At 35.5% G+C, this 17,696-nt stretch overlaps 2 protein-coding genes and 1 non-coding gene across 4 annotated transcripts in view; 2 read left to right on the top strand and 1 right to left on the bottom strand.

Moving 5' to 3' along the window:
• Nucleotides 1–17,696, top strand: part of LOC110373175 (myeloid leukemia factor) — a 238,890-nt gene that overhangs the window by 169,519 nt on the left and 51,675 nt on the right. The gene's annotated exons all lie outside the window — the stretch shown is intronic.
• Trnad-guc (transfer RNA aspartic acid (anticodon GUC)) lies at nucleotides 207–278 on the top strand. Its single transcript has one exon. It is a non-coding gene; the product is annotated as a tRNA-Asp (tRNA).
• On the bottom strand, nucleotides 1,034–16,118 carry LOC110373252 (mucin-6). Of its 2 annotated transcripts, none has more exons than XM_021330468.3 (6): nucleotides 15,978–16,118; nucleotides 8,544–8,723; nucleotides 8,013–8,225; nucleotides 5,096–5,299; nucleotides 3,300–3,539; nucleotides 1,034–1,251 (listed from the first exon to the last, which is right to left on the bottom strand). In XM_021330468.3, exons 1-6 carry the CDS (start codon nucleotides 16,036–16,038, stop codon nucleotides 1,055–1,057), a joined length of 1,095 nt encoding a protein of 364 aa, XP_021186143.3. In that variant the 5' UTR covers nucleotides 16,039–16,118; the 3' UTR covers nucleotides 1,034–1,054. The 2 variants fall into 2 exon arrangements, with proteins under 2 accessions (XP_021186143.3, XP_049702300.2); XM_049846343.2 differs by having other exon boundaries at nucleotides 1,035–1,251; nucleotides 3,300–3,521.

The following is a 17,696-nucleotide window of genomic DNA, read 5'->3' as shown; positions in this document are numbered from 1 at the left end:
ATGAAATAGCAAATTAATTAAAGAAAATCACTTATGTGAATCCAAAACAAACGTTTTTCAATGAAATAAATAAAAACTAAAATTGTGGATTTGCTTTTGTTGCTAGACACTTCAGAATAAATAACCAGATGTTACAGATCATAATTTCTGAACGAATTCTAAAATGCTATTATATTGTGGTTTACTATTTTAGCACTACACGTACATCTTCGGTAGTATAGTGGTAAGTATCCCCGCCTGTCACGCGGGAGACCGGGGTTCGATTCCCCGCCGGAGAGAATCTTTTTCTTTTTGGATTTTTTGTATCTGCTGGTAATCCGGATTACTCAATGTTTTATTAAAATATTTGTTCTGTAAGTTTAGTACTCAAATAAGCTTAAGGAGGAGACAGAGGATGTTATTGGGTTTAGATGTTATTAAATTATAAAACAGAATTGATTTAGCAAAATTTTCTTTATTTTCAAGCTGGTACGGACATCTAGATTTAAGTAAAATAAATAAACTTAGGCTAAAAAACATAGGCTACTACTACTAGCTTAACTTAAGCTAACTATTAATTTATTCTATATATTCTATTCTAGCACCCATACTTATTCCGAACGATTTCTTTGCTACTTTTACGGTTACACAACTTAGTAAGACAATATTTATTTAAGTACCTACTTGCGTACCTACATTAATTAATATCATTTGAAATAATTTACATCTTTATTATAATGTATGTACACAATAACGAAAAAAACTTAGGTATACCTATTTAATTTAATTATATCTACCTAATAACAGTTTTGTAAAAAATATAACTAAGTTTCCTCCTATAAATACTTTGATCCTATCTCAAAAGAGTAAACAAATAATAATTTAGTACTAAGAAGGCACAGCTAGTTATAGCAAACTATCAGATACTTAATTACATACCAACTAGTTTTTTCCTACTCTAGGATAAAAGGAGTAACCAAATAGTTAACTACACGAAAGAAAAAGAAAACAAGTATTAACCGTCTTTAAAAACAAAAAAAAAACAATTTTAATTAATTTAATCAGTCTAAATTCCTCACAATGATCTATTCTCAGTGTTATTCGAGCATTTGTCTTTGACTACACAGAGACCAGTGGCGCCATCTCTTAGCAGGCCCATCTTGCAGTGACAGCCGAGCACGCAGCTTCGCGGGCGCACGCACGGGCGCGTGTCACAACGAACTTCGCAACCGTAGCGGCAGACATACTCCTCATTTGCGTCTTTGCATTTTTCTGGAAATTGAAAAAGTTGTATTAAGAAACTGGCAGGTAGTACGGGTGCGTAGCCCCGGTTAACTGTAAAGATAACCAGCCCTAAAATCGCCGAAACCGATGGGCAACAGTTTCATGGCTGGTTATGGTTTGGTTATCGTTACCGCTCACCCAACATCAGGCTGAAAATCCTACCTAAGAAAGATGATCAAATTCTGGCAGTCGATGACGGAGTAACAAAATTACTAAGTTAAAGCTGGAGAGCAAGCCAGACTTTCAAAGACTTGAAAAGTTTATTTCAATCATGCTATTTAATTGACTGGTTGGTACATAAATCCGAGAACTGTTACTAGCTGCAGTCGTCGTATACATGTTTTTTTTACAATAAAGGAAAATTCTATCTTAGTAGGTAACTGTAAGGAAGTGTCGACTCTTGAGCTCTCACTCTAAAAAGGGGGAAATATAGAACGTGTTTGTATTCGAACGACACGAAGTAAGTAGCATTCGCAAGTCAGGGAGCACCCTTACATTCAAGTCTTCATAATAAGAGATCTTGTCTCTTTAATGCATGCGCCCCGGTTTTGGCTCCTAAGTACATACTTTCAAAGCCTCTCTTAGTGCTACACATTTTTTTCTCCTTATGTTTTATCCCAGTAAGTATTCCGACATACTTCAGGTTCTTAAACCGAGCCTTAAGACGCGGAAATCTTAAACATTTACAGGATTAAAAAATACTTTTACCATATCAGATGCTATTTAAAATTTCTTCAGCTGCAAGTCTTGTGTGGGCGGTCGTAATTGCTCAAATTCCTTTTGAATCGACTATATCTAAAGGTTTAGTCCAAACGGGAGGATTACCAAACGCAATCATTTCGAAATGACGACGGATTGAGTTGAAAACTGTATCAATTTAAACTTGGGATTGAATTTTGTTAACTGTATAATGCGGTTTAATGAGGTTTTTGAAACAGTATAAGCCGATACGGTCCAAAATGGGAGTTGAAAGGTAAAACAGTCAATTTCGTAACTAAAGCCCCAATTGTCGGATTTGGTTTTTCAACAAAATAAGTGTATAAAAATTTACGAGTGCCACCGAACACGGCTTGCCTCTCAAGCTACTTATTAACGATTTTATGATCAGGCCGTTCGCAACTTTCTCGTCTCCGCTTATCCCTAAAACAATTGAGGCATAAAATGTGGGAGTTAGTCTTGAATCATCGTTACTTGCGCCAGATCTCTCGCCCTTTTTCTTATATTCTTAAGCGGATTTATTTTTTTATGTTCCGATTGGCCTGATTGTTTCATGGTCGCTATAAAATAAATTATAAGTAGGTAACTACCCATAATGCGTTCGACAATCGATGTTTTGAACTTCAATCAATACTAACCAAAGCCTTTTTATGCTAAAGTCTGAAATCGAATACCTGTTGTTGCAACAGATCTATGTATATCTACAAATAAACCCCAAGAGCACAAGATCCCATAGACATAAGGGCGTGATAGATGGACTTACACAGAATGGAGCCAAGTTCACAGTTGTCACATAAATACAGCACCCACATGATAACAGCCAGTAACAATGTTCAGTGTGATGTACGCGCGGGAGTGACAAGCGTTATGAATGGGGATGCTCTAGCAATGACATTGTTACATGATACGAGAACTAAAGGCCACGGTTGATATGGTATTTCTTGTATGGATAATTTAGTATTACGTAGTGATTAATTAATCCTTATTAATATTCAACAGGTAATATAATAACTCCCCTTAAATATAGGTAGATAAGGTAGAGTAGACAATTACAAAGGTAGAATGTTGTTTTTTTTAGTTTAGTAAGTTTGCTAACATATAAAGTTAAAAGTACTAAGTGCTATTTTTGCTATATCATCATATTATGCTCATTTTTTTTATTTCCTGGTCTTGGAATGGGGTTTATAAAGTTATACTCTTCGCAGATAAGTTCAGACGTATACTGAACAGATTCCCAGTCTAGCTAGACTAAGATATTTTCATCTATCATCTTATAAAACCCAAAAAACCTTTCACATATCTATCTAGAAAAGACTTACGTGGATAGCAATCCTTCTCCTCCACGCAGTGTCCACTATGATGCCTCAACAAGGGCGGCCTGCAGAGGCAGCCTCTCGTGCAGACCTTGATGGGGCACGAGGGTGCAGGGTTGGAACAGCTGGGCTCGCACCACCCGCAGGAGAAATACTCCTCGTCAGGAGCACAGTCTTCCACCGTAGGCTCATGAGAGATGTGGGTCATTGGGCCCACCATGACTTCGGCTGCGAAATTAGTTATTTCTGTGGATATAAGGCCTTTTTGAAAGATGGAAGGCTTGGACTTGAATGCCGGGGTTTGTAATCAGTGAGGAGTGAATGCCTATTTGACCTTAACATTGGCATACATTCTGAGGTATGTTCATTTGAGCATTTAAGGTGACTACAGTGACATAACGTTCGATTATGAAGTGCACCGCATACAAGGATCTAGATCTGTCCTAGGCGTACCTATATATTGTAACATAATTCTCATTTGCATTACCAGCCAGCATCGAAGCTAGCCAAGGTTTTAGTTTACCAAAGGCACTACATTAATTTACCAATTTGTTATTTCTTCTATTGTAACTAATTCGTTACGATTTTACCATTACATTATTATCTCATAATCATTTGCAACTATGTTCTCAAGTCTTATGCATTGTCTCTCCTCGAGCCTCGCTATCATAAGTTATTTGTAACCACACCTATAAATTGCTACTTCATTATTCAACTAGTTATGAATTTATGATTACTTAAGTAAGTTAAGTACGGCCGATGCATAGCTCCACAGATCCGGAACAGTATTATGAAATATTGTGTTACTGAATCTGATGCTAATTGTTGTAATTAGTGAACGTGTAAGCTGAAGTGTGGATTCATTAAGCCTTTGTTTGGTTACGTTGTTGACGTATTGAAACTTTATAATTCATTTTATATTTTTTGCAAAAATGGGCCGACTAAACGGTTTCTATAAATGTTAGGTGTCTTCAGTAATAAAGGAAGATTTGACACATGTCCTCTTGAGTTCATGTTAATACTAATTATGCGAAATTTTTATGGGCACTTATTTAAAAGAGTGTCGATCTGCCCTTATTGTATAAGATACCCAGTAGGTAGATCCATAGAATAGGTCAGTTGATGGTTAAGATATTTTAAGAAAGTAAGCTATATTCACAAAGGTGGTGGTTACCCAAGAGGCAGAATACAACATAGTCGTGCGTGATAAGTCAAAGGTTGTTAACAGAATGAATGTGCAATATTTGAAAACAGAAAGGGAAGGAAGAAATAAACAGAGAATTGTAATTTGATTAACAATTTAATTAAATTCACCTTAAAAATAAATCTCTTAACACTAACCAAATAAATATTAAATTACAAACAGTCGAAAGATCCGCAAAAAAAAAAAACAATTACGGTAACTCAGAGAGATGCAGGTGCAGATAACATGGAAAAGTGCTAGGAAAGATACATTAATGAAGTACAGAGGATCGTGATAGAAAATATAAACAATATTTTTATGTTAGATACAGATTGATGTAGGAAACCATTTTAGAAGTCGACAATAACACGTCAGAAATTGTACTTACAGATAATAATAGTTATGTATCAACTAATAGGTACATGCCTTGTGCGTTTTGTCTGTTAGGTAACTTTATAAATGTGACATCAGTAACAGAGGTTTGGCAAGAACAAACATGAATTATCTTTATCGAAAAAAAACCAGAAGAAACCATACGAAGAAACCATTAAATATGTGATCACAGAAAGTTCTCAGTGGTGGAATTGAAAGTACACTCCATTTAGTATATCCCAGTTACCTTTGGGGCATTCTTCTAGCTTGACACATCTGCCATCAGGGGCCTGAACGTAGCCGTCTTCACAGAAGCAGCCCATGGCACAGGGAGTTGGACACTTGGGGTTGGGGTTACTGCAGGTCTTGATACAGGTCTCACAGCGTTTGTAGACCTGGTGCTCGCTGCAGGTCATCTGGTATTGGTATTGTACTGGTGCTGCTGGATCTTCTGTTTAAGGTACATTTCTTAGTTACATTTTTGGAAGTTTGCAGAAACGATAATTAACAAATTTGATAGTTGAAGAGCTTTTTACGAACTTATACGACATGAAATAGGAATTGATTTTAGTTAAAAAGAATTGTAAGGGAAAGATACATGACAAAGGTGATGCTTATGTTATAATACATCAAAACCTAGAATAATACTTAAAATTAAAATAAATAAGGCTCCAACAGAATGTTAGGCTACAAGATGCTACATAAAGTATAGAAAGATTAAAAGTATATTAGAACAGATTCAAGGAAGATCTACTTCTGCAAGGCAAGCAAGGCAAGAAGTGAAGAAACTGCAGAGCAAGAAGGTTTAGCCGCAGAAGATGAAGCAAGCGTTGGTCTTGCGAGAGATCAGCTTAGGACACTAGTATTCGTTGCCTGAAAAGAAAGATTTTAGTTAAAAAGGAGGCATTCATTCACCTACTTAATTAATAGTGCTTCATTGAACATCAGTTTTATTTAGTAAAAGAACTACTTATAATAGAACTAGGAGAAAAAATTGGTCAGAAACCTACAGCCGATCTATACATATAAATGCGAAAGTAATAAAGTAGTAAAGCTATGTACATATGTATTGTGCGTGTTTATTTTGTAATTTTCCTAGTAGATTTAATGTGAACAGTAATATACAAGTAATACATTTTTGAGGTTCCATTAAATATTATTAAAGGCACTTTCTTCCTTTTGACTTTTTCAAAAGCTTTAGCAACATAGTATAAAGATAAGTAGCTTAAGTTTGTATATGTTATGGACCAAGTGATAAATTGGGCATTATACATAATGCCCGGTCATTATGAAAAATGCCCAATATGAGAGTGCAATTTGATAATAATTATTCAAATAATCAAATTGACCGGGCACTATACATATTGCCCATGACCCTTTGGGCAAAGTAATACAAACATATTTAATTTCATTTTTTTAACATAACAGATCCCATATTAATCGACCCAGCATGGAAGTAAGCATGCAACATGCAGCAAGCATCGCTTCTGTCACGGCTCCGGCGCTGCGGGGCTCCGGCGGTCCCATGCGAGCTTATCGTCGCAGATGGTTTTCACGCTCACCACCGCAGCTTCGGCTTGCTGGCCGGCTCGGCCGGCCAGCCTCAGCCGCGTCGGCGAGCGTTTCAACTACCTGCGCCTCAGCTCGCAGGCCGCGTCGCCCCTCCGCGCCTACGCGGTTTTGAATTGCACTCTAGGGGTATTGCAGACAAGACTACGTGGAGTCGGTTTTGCAGCGATTCGTTTTCGTCACGAAGTTCAATTTTTAATACAATGTTTTGAATCCAAATTAAATTCTACCATAAAAAAACCGAGCCAAGAAAAATGAGATCAAGAAAAACGAGGCCGAGTTAGTAAATCAGATGACAATTGTCCAATTAATAATTTTGTGGCTACACTTGTAATTTTCCATTAAAATAGAACATATAATTTAAAACAATAATCATAAAATATGTAGCAAGTAACAGGATTTATTTATTAGAACAACTGCCCACCCTCGCACCGCATAAAATATAGCTTTATTATCAAATTGCCCAACTATCATGTAGCAATATAATAATGCCCGTACAATGTGATAAATAATGAAGTTAAGATAGTTATTAATCACTTGGCCCAATAAAGCTAGACATTATTCATAATGCTCGGGCATTATAAATAATGCCCGAATTAATCACATGGTCCATAACATATATATGTATAGTGTGTACATTGTAGAAACAGAGTAAATAAATAATTGATTGTATATTAATGTACATATGTATGTAGTGCCTTCACTACAAAACTACTGAATCGATTTAAATGGGTGCTTAGATAGACTAGGTCCAGACAATGAGAAAACAATACCTACAGATTTTACTCTATTTCTTTTGTTTAATCTAATTTCATCTCGGACATTTCCTCAAAACTAGTTCTAAAAGAAACAAACAAAGTTAGCCTTAACCTCGAGCATATATTAGGAAGTCAAGATCACACGTCGAGATAAATGGAGCCTGTTTGCCAAAAGCGAAATTTGCGAATGAGTTTTTTGTATGCCTGTCAGAGCAATTAGGTATTATGCTAATTTATCATTGACGACTTTATAATTGGTAGTTGCAAGGAACATTAGAAATGTTGCTTAAGCTCTTGAACAAAGATAAGAAAAAGTCAAAAGGAAGAAAGTATCTTCAATAATATTTAACGGAACCTCAAAAAATGTATTACTTGTACATTATTTTATTTATATAAAGAGAGACAATGAGTTATGACATTATATAATGTGTGGTAATAAGATGACAATGGTGTTATTAATTATGAATTAAATTAAAATATTTTGATACGCCGTGATATGTAACTTTAAATAAGATTCGGTGATTGTAAAAAGAAAGACGAAAGAAAAAGACTTGAAAGAAGATAGAGTAGAAAAAATAAGATACATGCATACTAAGAACTGTAGGTATGTGACATTATAATGTAAAAGAAACTATGTGTGTGTGTCCGGCTTTCACGCTATAACTACTGAATCGATTGTAATAGAATTTGGTACACAGATAAATCAAGCTCTACCTGAGAAAATACATAAGCTACTCATTCTGTGTACGTAGAAAATGGATGCTGAAATTCGGAGTGAAGGTTAGGAGAGAAAAGAAAATACATGAAACTCAAATCGCACCAAGGCAATACACATACCGATGGAACATTGGTTAGGCGGCACACAGTTCCCATCCCTGTCTCTGAGCAGCCCTTCTTTGCAGAAGCAGCCCCTCGTGCACTGGGCTGGACACACAGGGTTGGGGTTGTCACAGGTCTTGATGCAGTTCTCACAGAACCTATACTCCTCGTTTTCAGGACAGGTACCACCGTTTGGACGAGGTTCTGTTGTGTCTTGTGTGTAGGCTGAAACTGGAGAGTTAAAGTTGATGGTACACGATAATACAGAGAAAGTCATAACACAGTTAAGGGGTTAATAAGAGCTTTATATTAGGTTTTCCTAAGCTTCTAGTCGGCGTTATCTATGATCAATATTAACTATGATCTAAAATAGAAGTAAGTCTTTGTGGTAAAGAAAACATAAGTGAGCAGAATTCTTTGATAAGCCTGAGATTTATGAAAATAAAAGATCTAGCTCGCAGTCTCATCAGGCAATCGTTGTCATTTGTAGCAATTTTAGACCACACATCATCAATGTGCCTTAAATAACCAATTTTCTCAAGCACTTACGTATAGGAGGACAATCAGCCAGCTTGACACACTGTCCCTTATCGTTCCGGACCTGTCCGTCGTCGCAGAAGCAGCCGGTCCGGCAGACGGCCTTGCAGTCCGGCGCCGGATTGCGGCAGGTCCGGTGGCAGCCACACATGAGGAGACGCTCGTTTGCCCGGCAGAGGACGCCTACTTGTGCTAGAAAGAAAGAAATAAAGACACATTAATTTACATAGAACCGTGATACTAGATTGGAAATTTTTTTAATAGTTCATGCTTTATGCATGTCACTATCACTACATAGTATAAAACAAAGTCGCTTTTTCTGTCCCTATGTCCCTTTGTACGCTTAAATCTTCAAAACTACGCAACCGATTTCCATGCGGTTTTTTTTATAGATAGGATTTATGGATAGGAAACGCTGGTTTTGGTTCTGACTTGTTTAAATATCCTAATAATTCGAAAGCTGTTTTGGGGTCCTACCAAGTAGAAGGACTGAAAAACTGATCCTCAAAACACTCCTATTCGTAGTCTCGGATATGTAGACCAATCAAGTATTTGCTTGAATGAAGATTACGCTTTAGAGGTGAATAGTGAATACTACTTACACAGTGACCTACACAATTTTTTACGTAGCCCGACTATGTACCATCAATTTTAAATCCATTGACAAGGAATTTAATTAATGAAACTGGAGTGACGTGGCTTGCATCGCAAAGTCAATCAATCCATATTAATCGAACCGTGTAATCGATCGATTGATTTTATGGCCAGATCTTTATTTAGATAGCACAAATTTATCTGACAGACTGATTACATATGACTTTCTTTATTAATAAAGCTTGGTATGTTTGTTTTTGGATGAGCAGAGCTACTTTCAATTGTTATTTACTCTCTGGCTTAGTGCGCAAAGCAAATACTTATGTTTTTTTATCGCACCCTGGGAATTAATTAGCTGTGGATAATGTAGTGTTATACTTTTCAAATTGGTTCTATAGTTTCTGAGCCCTTAGGGTAAAACAAACAAATTATATCAAAAATAGTTTTAGATAGATTGTTTTTCACTGATTAGTCATTACTGCCATAATATTTCCGACGAAATGTTTTCTGTTATAATCAACTTTATTTAAACCTAAAGAACCTTTACGAATAACTTAAAAGAGATTTAAAGTGATCACTTGAGTCTTGACATCGGACAAGAGCTCTTCAACTGTATTTCGAATCACAATAAACAAATCTTTGCTTTGTTTCTCATAAATCCAAATTAATTTTATTTTGAAAGGGTACCTTACCTGTCACTTATTTCTTACCTCTTATTTAATTTTGACGTATTTTGGAGTAGATCTCGAGCTTTGATCGGTCTCAAAATATATCTTTTTATACCATTTAATAGCCTCATTCTAACTTAGACTGACTACGTTATTACAGAGAGACCCTTTTGCGGAGACTAAGATTTTGTGAAGCTTAGGAAAGAAAAGACCTACGACACTTACGAGGCCAACTTTTTATCTGAATCTAAGTTTTTTGACATTTTCTTAGCACACCAATTAATTTATCATCATAATTCCAAGACATTTTGACAAGTAAAGAGCCCTTTACTTTCTTTTTTAACCACTACGGACAACAAACAAAAAGCAAGAATTTTGTAGCTAGACGCAACAGAAAATTAAGAACACCGAGCGAAATTCTGGCGTCGCTCATAAATCAAATGCGATCCAACCAATGATTATATACCTACTTACAAATTATCTTAAAGTTCATCAGTATGCGTTTCACTTGTATCTTCGTCGGTCTACCGGTCTGTAGAGTTTACAAACAGAATATTGTCTGACACTGTATGTAATGACTGACACTCGTTCGTTTTAAAACAATGACCTGTTTGCGGGTACGAGGAAGCGAGGATCATTTCTCTGTTTTAATAGACAAGGTCGGATTGGAGGTATACTTATTTTCAGTGGCGTAGCGTGGGGGGGGCAGGGGGGGCACATTCCCCGGGCGGCAGCTTTCAGGGGGCGGCAAAATTTACTCAATAAAAAAAAATTGTTTGCAACTAGTATCTGCGCCGCTACATAAAACTGTCTAACAATAACAAAACATTAAACAAGAAAGTTGAAACTTTTTAAACTTAAAATTAATTATTGTTAAAATTTGGTACTTAAAACACACGTGACACTACATTTTACGTAATTTTGGTTTTGAGTCTTAAATAAAAAATAATTAAAATTTCGCGCTCGCTTCGCTCGCGTATTCAGAAACTGTATGCGCTTGATTTTGCATTTGTCAACAAACAAAAAGTTAAGTACGTTTGGGCTAAATTTTACGTAATATTTGGTTTACGTCCCATAAAAATTTCGCGCTCGCTTCGCTCGCGTATTCAGAAACTATATTATGGCCCTTATTTTGCTTTTGTCAACAAACAAAACGTTAAGTATGTTTGGGGCTAAATTTTACGTAATTATTGTTTTAAGTCCCATAAAAATTTCGCGCTCGCTTCGCTCGCGTATTCAAAAACGATATGCCCTTATTTTTGCATCTGTCAACAAGCAAAAAGTTAAGTACATTTGGGCTAAATTTTACGTAATTTTTGATTTAAGTCCGTTAAAAATTTCCCGTTCGCTTCGCTCGCGTTTTGGAATTTTGAAACCTTCCAGAAATCAAGTAACAAGGATATAAAAGAAAAGTCTACTTGAGAACCTCCCCCTTCTGCCGGGGCTGCGGGTTGTTCGAAAGAGTTACCATAAAACATAAAAGGCCTTCGACAGAACACGACGGTTTTTAATCAGTAAGAGTCTGACACTCCCTCACCGCTGCTAACCCACAGCGGGAAGGGTCATTTGATGATTTTTAACGGCGTCGATACAAAAAAAAACCTTTTTTTGAAGTCGGTTAAAAATGACAAACGGCCAGTAACACTTGTTAAAAAAAATACACGGGAAGGGGCGGCAAAATCGACAACTGCCCCGGGCGGCAGATACCCACGCTACGCCACTGCTTATTTTAGTCATTTTTAAATACTTTGAGACTGATATACACATCCCGAGATACCTACTTGTAATGCCCCGATAAAATATACTGAGCCTCTGGTACACTCGAATAAGATAAGTAGTTTTCTATTAATAAAATAATTATGAAAATAGGTTCAGTAGATCCATAGATAACCCTTTACAACGTCAGCATCTCTTCATATAATTACTCAGATTGTACTTATTTGTTAAATTAATTTATCTTTATTGAAACAACATTCGACAACACACACGTTTGCACTAACTAAAACCATAAATAAAGATAACTCTTTAACTTGATAAACCCTAATTAAGTCCTAATAACCTAATTTGCGTACGAATGAAACGCTTAAGTTTATTTAAAGTCGAAAATATTGTTATCACTGTGCATGTATTTTTGATCGACTGGTTCTCAAGGAAACGCCAATAAATTGTTGATACATAAAGATATAAATATCCTGCTGGCAATATGTTTAAGTTTTGTTTTTGTTACGTTAATGTTTATTATCAAATTCCATTTAATTTCATTAATTGTGTTGCTAAGCAACACATGCATGGTCGGTTGGTCCGTGGATGGGATCTTCTCATGATGAGTCCTCTGTGTTTCGGACGGTATAAAATTGGTGGGTCCCGGCTGTCATTTGTAATTGTATTTTGTATATCTACGAATTTTTTTTGGGGTTTTTCATCACTATCGAAAAGTTATCTTTTTAGGTCAAGATTGTCAAACTTTTTTGTTGTAAGTAACTAGTTACTATTGTGTAAATGCTGTGGTTTCCTGAAATTGGGGGAACACAGCAATCAGTTCCTATGTACATATTTGTGTTTAATGTAAGTGATCTCTGTATCCTCTGTTGGAAATCCAAATAAATAATTAAATCTCTAGGTAACCTACTAATACGAGGGGGAATTAAAAATTATTTGACATTGCTTTTGGAGAGCAGTCATCAGATTTTTGAGGATTTGTACCTACTCACCTATTTACAATAAATAATTTGTAGTTAATTTGTGTTTCAAGAAAAACTCTACGGTTTTTTTTACATCAATGGTATGAATCCTAAAATGACTAATAACTTAAAAGCGCGAAACGAAAACTGATTTGCATAACAATGAACATTTCTGGTGTCAAAAATTGTTTATTTAATACATTAATACTTGTTTGTTTACCAAAATATTTGAAAGTCTGTAACTGTTTCGAATTTTAATGACCATCATAACCCAAGTTAATGAGTAGGTACATACCTACTTAATTTCAGTGAATCCTTGCTTTGAGATAAGCTTGACACAAAACATCTGATCATCCGATTTCTTTAATTAACAGAACCCACTTTTTTCAATTGGATTAATTTTTTTGTGACTTGAAAATTAGGTACTTTCCCAAGAATTAATTTTAAAGATCACACTTAACTTTAAAATTACTTATGGTTTCTTACGTAGGTATATCATAAATGGTGTTCATGATATTTATTTACTATATTATGTTTATTTATGATTGTTTGTACACAATAAAGAAAGACGACTGTAAAAAAATAATTGACAAAGATAATGCTAATTTCTAAACAAATTTCTTTCAGCATACATGCGAAAGAAAAAAAGAATAAAGGAGATGTAGACAGTACCTATGTTGTGTAAATAAAAATATTAATGAAACTGAAAGAAATGAAGGAAAATAACTGTATATTATACCTACCTACATAAACAATTACTTTAACTAGACTTTAAATATAAACCGTTGTACCTAACACAAAAACTTTTAAGCGTCAGTTTAACACTTGTCTAAAAAAATGTCAGATTATGACGTTGAAATAAGGTCCATTTTGCAGCCATACTTTTTTTAGACTAGTGTTTGACACATGTTTAAGTTTTTGTAGTAAGACCAAATTAATTTAATTTTAAAAATTCCTTCATAAGCGTATTCAAAATATGTTCTTAAAGCACTAAATTATAGGTGCTCTTAACAACACTTTAAAAATAATAACAGCATACTTGTCGGCCATCGCGACAGGTATTTCGCCAAGCACGGCGGTTTTATTAAATTAAAACGTCTTTATATGTCTTAAATTACCGGCATTTACCTCGTCCTTCGGTACAAAACATAGAGAATTTAATTAAAGGTTTTAAACTTATAGCAATGTATGATTATGAGTCATAAGCTAGGTTGAAGTATAGATCTAGAGTTAACTATCGAGTCTTTGAGGTCATTATTTCATTTCGAATTAAAGATGGTCGTAGGTCATGTCTGTGTTATGAACTCTGAGAGATGCAGTTAGTTTTTTGATGGAACGTGATTTATTAACTAAAGTTGAGTGGTAGATAATATCTTGTAGCTTTTAGTCAACATCATTGTTGGTAAGCTGCAATATTCCCTAGTGACATACATACATAGGCTATAATTTATCTGGGCGCGTGTAAGACCAATCGCTAGTTATTTATAACCTTGTAAAAAGGTTTTGACCTGTAGGTCTTCACAATATAATAATGAGTGACTCATACAGTTTCTGGGATTCCTCTCTCATTAATTCAAAAAACATTTTGAGATAAACTTAATGTTAAACATCTTGGTTTACCCGCAGTTAAGAAATGCACAAAACTGAGATTTTACGAGCGATCTGGGAAAACCCTATGATGGCAACACAGACCTTTCAGTGTTACCTCATCAATGAGATTTATTACCTACTATTGATTATTAATAAAGCGTGCGAATGTGTCATACAGTTGTATAGATAATATCTGTATTATTTGCATAGATTTGTATCTTGTTCTACGTGTTTATTTATTTACCTTTTAATAAATAATAATTGTACTGAAGGTTGACTTCGATTATTTATGGCCTATTAATGATCTTATTGAGTCATTTATTGCTTAGGAATTGAATAAGGATTTACATCAAAATACTCAAACGCTACTTTATGTTCTATATCGACTTATAAGTGACAGAGGCAGAATAATGTTTGACCACTACTTAATATTGAGTGATGTTTCAGGATTCGGCCAGTAGTTTCGTTCAGTTGATGTAATTACTGATGAAGCTTTTTCAGCTAACTGTTAGGTTTTCATTATACTATCACCTGCCTAGCCATTTCCCAACTAAGTTGAGGTCGGTTTTTAGTCATATCGGATGCAGCTGAGCACTAGTGTTTTACATAGAGCAACTACCTATCTAACCTCTTCAACCCAGCTACACGGGGAAACCGAGACCATTTATGACTCTGAGAATTGTTCCTACATTAATGCCGCTTCAAAAATATTCGGTCTACCAATCATTTACAAAGTATAAGAATGTTATAAAATTCCATTTGAATTGTAATATAAACAGATAGTGGTATTATGATAACATCTAATATGTAGTAACATATTTTATCCGGACCAGATCCGGTAATGATGTCACAGGGTGCAAGATCATGCTTGATAAATAAATTGCACGTTTATAAGCGCGTTCATTCATAAGCATTTATTTATGAGATCTTGATGGATATGCAAATATGTTGAAAAAAATAAAGGATAATCGCACGTAAACATTTTTGGGTAATTTTCGTGAGACTCGATTAAATAAGGATAACATCTAATATGTAGTAACATATTTTATCCGGACCAGATCCGGTATCCGGCTTTTTTGGTATCTTATAGTTAATAATTGATTCTCCTTTAGGCAATAGTTTCACAATGTAATAGCTAATATGGGTTTCTTTTTTAGACAATATAAGAAATGTTTATCCTGTAATAAGGTGTCATCATCTCCCGCGCCTTTTCCCAACTATGTTGGGGTTGGTTTTCAGTCTACACCTTGGTAAGACTGGTTGTCAGACTTACTGGTTTTCGACTACCTGCCAAGGATGTTAAATTGTCATTTGCCGACTGTCGCCGGGACCTACAGTTTAACGTGGCAACCGAAACACAGTAATTGGTGCCCAAGATATACCTAGAAAGTACAACATACAAACTTAGAAAAGTTGCACGGTACTTGTCTGACCTGGAATCGAACTCACACACTTGAGAGGTCGGTTCTTTACCCACTGGGCCACTACGATTTTTTTATGAGATGTAAATTCATAAGATTTTATCATCAATGGCCCACTACAACGAAAATAAGAAAGACAGAACTATAACTAGTTTCCTACTTATTGACCGGTACCTCAATTAATTTAAAAAATCGTACATTGTTAGTGCTAAAACGCTTTCATGCAAAAAAAATAAAAATAAAATTCACTCAAACACTTTATATTTTCCTTCTCCGTGTGAGAGGAGGCCTGTGCCCAGCAGTGGGACGATAAATAGGCTGTAACTAACTAACTAACTAACTTTATGAAAATCTTAAATTTCTTAGCCACTACACACCTCACAATTTGGTCCTTCGAAACGCATCTTCAACACCCTCCACAACATGTCCCTAGAGGGGATATTTAAGTTATTTTCTAACTTATATTCTTTATAAAATAAATACTGCACTTACCTTCTGTTCGGCAAACAAGTCCGACCACAAACAGACAAGCAACAATCACAGTAGACTGCATAGCGACGGACGGTCACGGGTAAACTGAACGCACCGTTCGCGCGAACGTATATATCATACACATAGGAGGGAGCGATGCGCAAGCGACTGCCCACAATGATGAGACAATATCTTTGTCAATTTATATATTTAATATTTTATTTCCTCGGGAAATTAATTTCGGATGTTATCGTATTGTATTGTTAAAAAGGTTTTTTTGGATCTCAAAGATTCCGCAGTCAAATCATACCTACGTGTACCCCTCACGGTTTTGTGGGGCACATTTTATATTAAATTGTTATAAATGGTAGTTTAAAGTTGCTACTGGAAATGATTTTGAGATGAAGAATAATCGGTATCGAGAAAAGTAGAAAGTTTCTTTCGAGGATCACAAAAATATTCGATGATTCAAGATGTTCCAAGTTGAATAAGAATTTACACAGGGGTTACTGTTCCAAAAGGGTCTCTGCCTCACCGGTCTTGTGAACTACAGTTATCAGGGAAGGAAAAATTGGTTGATCTGGGAACATTTTGTAAGGTCTGCTTAGCAAAATTTACAGCAAACCCCCGAAATAAGCTAATTGCGTCAAAACTGAAGAATTTATTTTCACCATCTTGGGATCTACAGGGCTAATTTGAAAAATGATTTCAGTGTTAAATAGCCCACTCATTGAGGAAGGTCATAGACAATTGTTTATCCGGCAAAGCAAATAAGCAACATCATAAAATTTAAATACTATAAGAAGAAGCTCAGAAGGTGGAAAGATTACTCGCTGAAGTATTTTATCACATAAGTGATCGTTACGCTCTTCGCGTCCAACGAGATTGTCGTAGTGCATTGACGCCATAAACACTTATTATTACTTGAAAACCTTTCCTTTTTAAGGAAGTCCTATTTTCTTCGAACACTTTATGTGTTCGAAGGAAAGAACCTTCGGTCTTCTTACTTGAGCCTAACCAGTTACGTATTTGACGTGAAAGTATTTATTAAAAAAAACCTATTGTTTTGTCATACCTGTGTCATCTCATGTCTACATCTTTTGTTGGAGATCCCAAATAAAATAAATAAAAATATATAGAAGGGCTAAGATGAGTAAGATATTTTCAAATTATTGTCAAAGCATTTAGAACGTAGTAAAAACTGCCTCTGAATTAGTGTGTCCATCTCATTATTTTTTAGCAATTTCTTGGCAGTCGGGTAAAAAGACCGAAGACATAAGGACCAATAATAGTAGAATAGTTCTATATCTAATAGACACAGATTAAAATATTTCCCGTTAACTCTGCAATCGCATGCCACAGTGCGTCGATGCATATGTCAATGATTTCTGAGAAGTTTTATCATAACTCTCAGTGTTAATTCTAATGTGACCTCGGTTTTTACCAATGTTAGATAGATATACGTTAGTTATACTTCCGCGGAAGTTCCAAGGATGTGTATTAATCATCTTGGAAAGTAGTCAATTAGATAAGATGAACATTAGCCTACTTTTAATAACGAAATGGGCCTCCTATAGACGCGGGGCCTGTACTTTTGCTACTCTTGCCTATTTAACGCACGTACGGATGAAGAATGACCTATTATATGAAAAGTAGGTATGCAACCTTCTTTAAGTTGGCTCAGCAGATTTGGGGTGCCGTGAAAGCGCAACAGACAGTGTTGCTTTCGCATTTGCTAAG

This window comes from Helicoverpa armigera, chromosome 18 (genome assembly GCF_030705265.1).
Source record: "Helicoverpa armigera isolate CAAS_96S chromosome 18, ASM3070526v1, whole genome shotgun sequence".
Taxonomy (NCBI): domain Eukaryota; kingdom Metazoa; phylum Arthropoda; class Insecta; order Lepidoptera; family Noctuidae; genus Helicoverpa; species Helicoverpa armigera.
This window is presented reverse-complemented; position numbering and strand designations above follow the sequence as displayed.

What these genes read in the sequence shown, in the direction of transcription:
- LOC110373252 (XM_021330468.3), bottom strand. Translation starts at nt 16,038, where the DNA reads ATGCAGTCTACTGTGATTGTTGCTTGTCTGTTTGTGGTCGGACTTGTT. An exon ending in GGCTGATTGTCCTCCTATAC is followed by an intron (nt 8,226 to 8,543) that starts GTAAGTGCTTGA and finishes TTAACTCTCCAG; the next exon opens with TTTCAGCCTACACACAAGAC. An exon ending in GCCTAACCAATGTTCCATCG is followed by an intron (nt 5,300 to 8,012) that starts GTATGTGTATTG and finishes TACCTTAAACAG; the next exon opens with AAGATCCAGCAGCACCAGTA.